Source organism: Juglans regia, chromosome 7, assembly GCF_001411555.2.
Source record: "Juglans regia cultivar Chandler chromosome 7, Walnut 2.0, whole genome shotgun sequence".
Taxonomy (NCBI): Eukaryota; Viridiplantae; Streptophyta; class Magnoliopsida; order Fagales; family Juglandaceae; genus Juglans; species Juglans regia.
Window position 1 is genome coordinate 33,240,581 of NC_049907.1, and position 1,404 is coordinate 33,241,984.

General features: G+C 37.8%; 1 protein-coding gene across 1 annotated transcript; it reads left to right on the forward strand.

Moving 5' to 3' along the window:
- The first annotated feature begins 255 nt into the window (after positions 1–255).
- Positions 256–1,404, forward strand: LOC109019364 (major allergen Pru ar 1-like). The gene is made up of 2 exons (XM_019001643.2): positions 256–529; positions 847–1,404. Exons 1-2 carry the CDS (start codon positions 346–348, stop codon positions 1,143–1,145), a joined length of 483 nt encoding a protein of 160 aa, XP_018857188.2. The 5' UTR covers positions 256–345; the 3' UTR covers positions 1,146–1,404.

Here is a 1,404-nt window from a genome sequence, read left to right on the forward strand (position 1 = left end):
TTATATAGAGCTTTGTTTTTAAAATATTCAATGAATAATTAAGATTAGTACTACAGCGTTTAAATTATATATATGGAAATGGGTTTTTTAATGGATAATTTGCTAAGGTGCCTGCCTTCTTTGACTACATAACAAACCATGCATTTTCGTAGAGAAATAATTGTCCACAAGGCACATCATGAAGGGGACACTTACGCCCAAGTACTTGACCTTCAGCTTCAGACTATAAATACCGGGCAACCTCTAGTATTTACTCCTCATTACCAACACAAAACTGATCTCTTGGTCTTTATCAAATCCTCCTCTTGATCCTTAATTTTACCAAATCTCAAGTCTTAGGTTATCATGGGTGTTTTCACTTACGAGACCGAGTCCACCTCCGTCATCTCACCGGCTAAGTTGTTCAAGGCGTTTGTCCTCGATGCCGACAACCTCATCCCAAAGGTTGTACCTCAGGCTATTAAAAGCATTGAAATTATCGAAGGAAATGGAGGACCCGGAACCATTAAGAAGATCTCCTTTGGCGAAGGTTGGTTAGTTTTTCTAATCTAATCTTCATTTTGAATTTTGAAAGTACGTACTATTCTTAATTACTATTCTTATACATTATATTCAATGAGTAATACTAGAGAGAAGCTATTATAGTAGTATATATTTTACACTCACTGCGTGGCTGCTTTTAATTGATTGTTCCTAACACTCACTTGAAGAGATGTGTGATCTAAATGATGCCACATCATGTGTATAAAATAAATGCTCCTAATAGTAACTTCTATCTATATTTATTCATATCCAATACTTCAAAAAGAGTGTTTTTCTTTTAAGTATAATGGGTCATTTTTTCAGGTAGTCAATTCAAGTATGTGAAGCACAGAATCGACGCGACTGACGAAGCAAACTGCACATATAACTACAGCGTGATTGAAGGTGATGCTCTGAGCGGGATAATCGAGAAAATCTCATACGAGATCAAGATAGTGGCTTCCCCAAATGGAGGATCCATCTTGAAGAGCATCAGCCATTACCACACCAAAGGCGACCACGAGATCAAGGAAGAGCACGTTAAGGCTGGTAAAGACAAAGCCGCTGGGCTGTTCGAGGCTGTTGAGGCCTACCTCGTGGCACACCCTGATGCATACAATTAAATTAATTAAGCTGCTTGTTTTTTGTGTCCCTTGAATCGTGAGTACTTACGTGCTTGTGGGTTGCATTTTGTTGTACGTTTGTTTTCTGTACTCTAGCGGCTAGCCAGCCAAAACTACGTACTGGGGTTTGGGCTTGAGATAATAAAGGAGTTTGCAGTAGTAGTGATGATCTTGAAATCTGCTTTGCTTTCTGTATTAATTACTTGGCTTTGCATACATATAATGAAAATCATATATGGATCATGTTATTTAATACTTA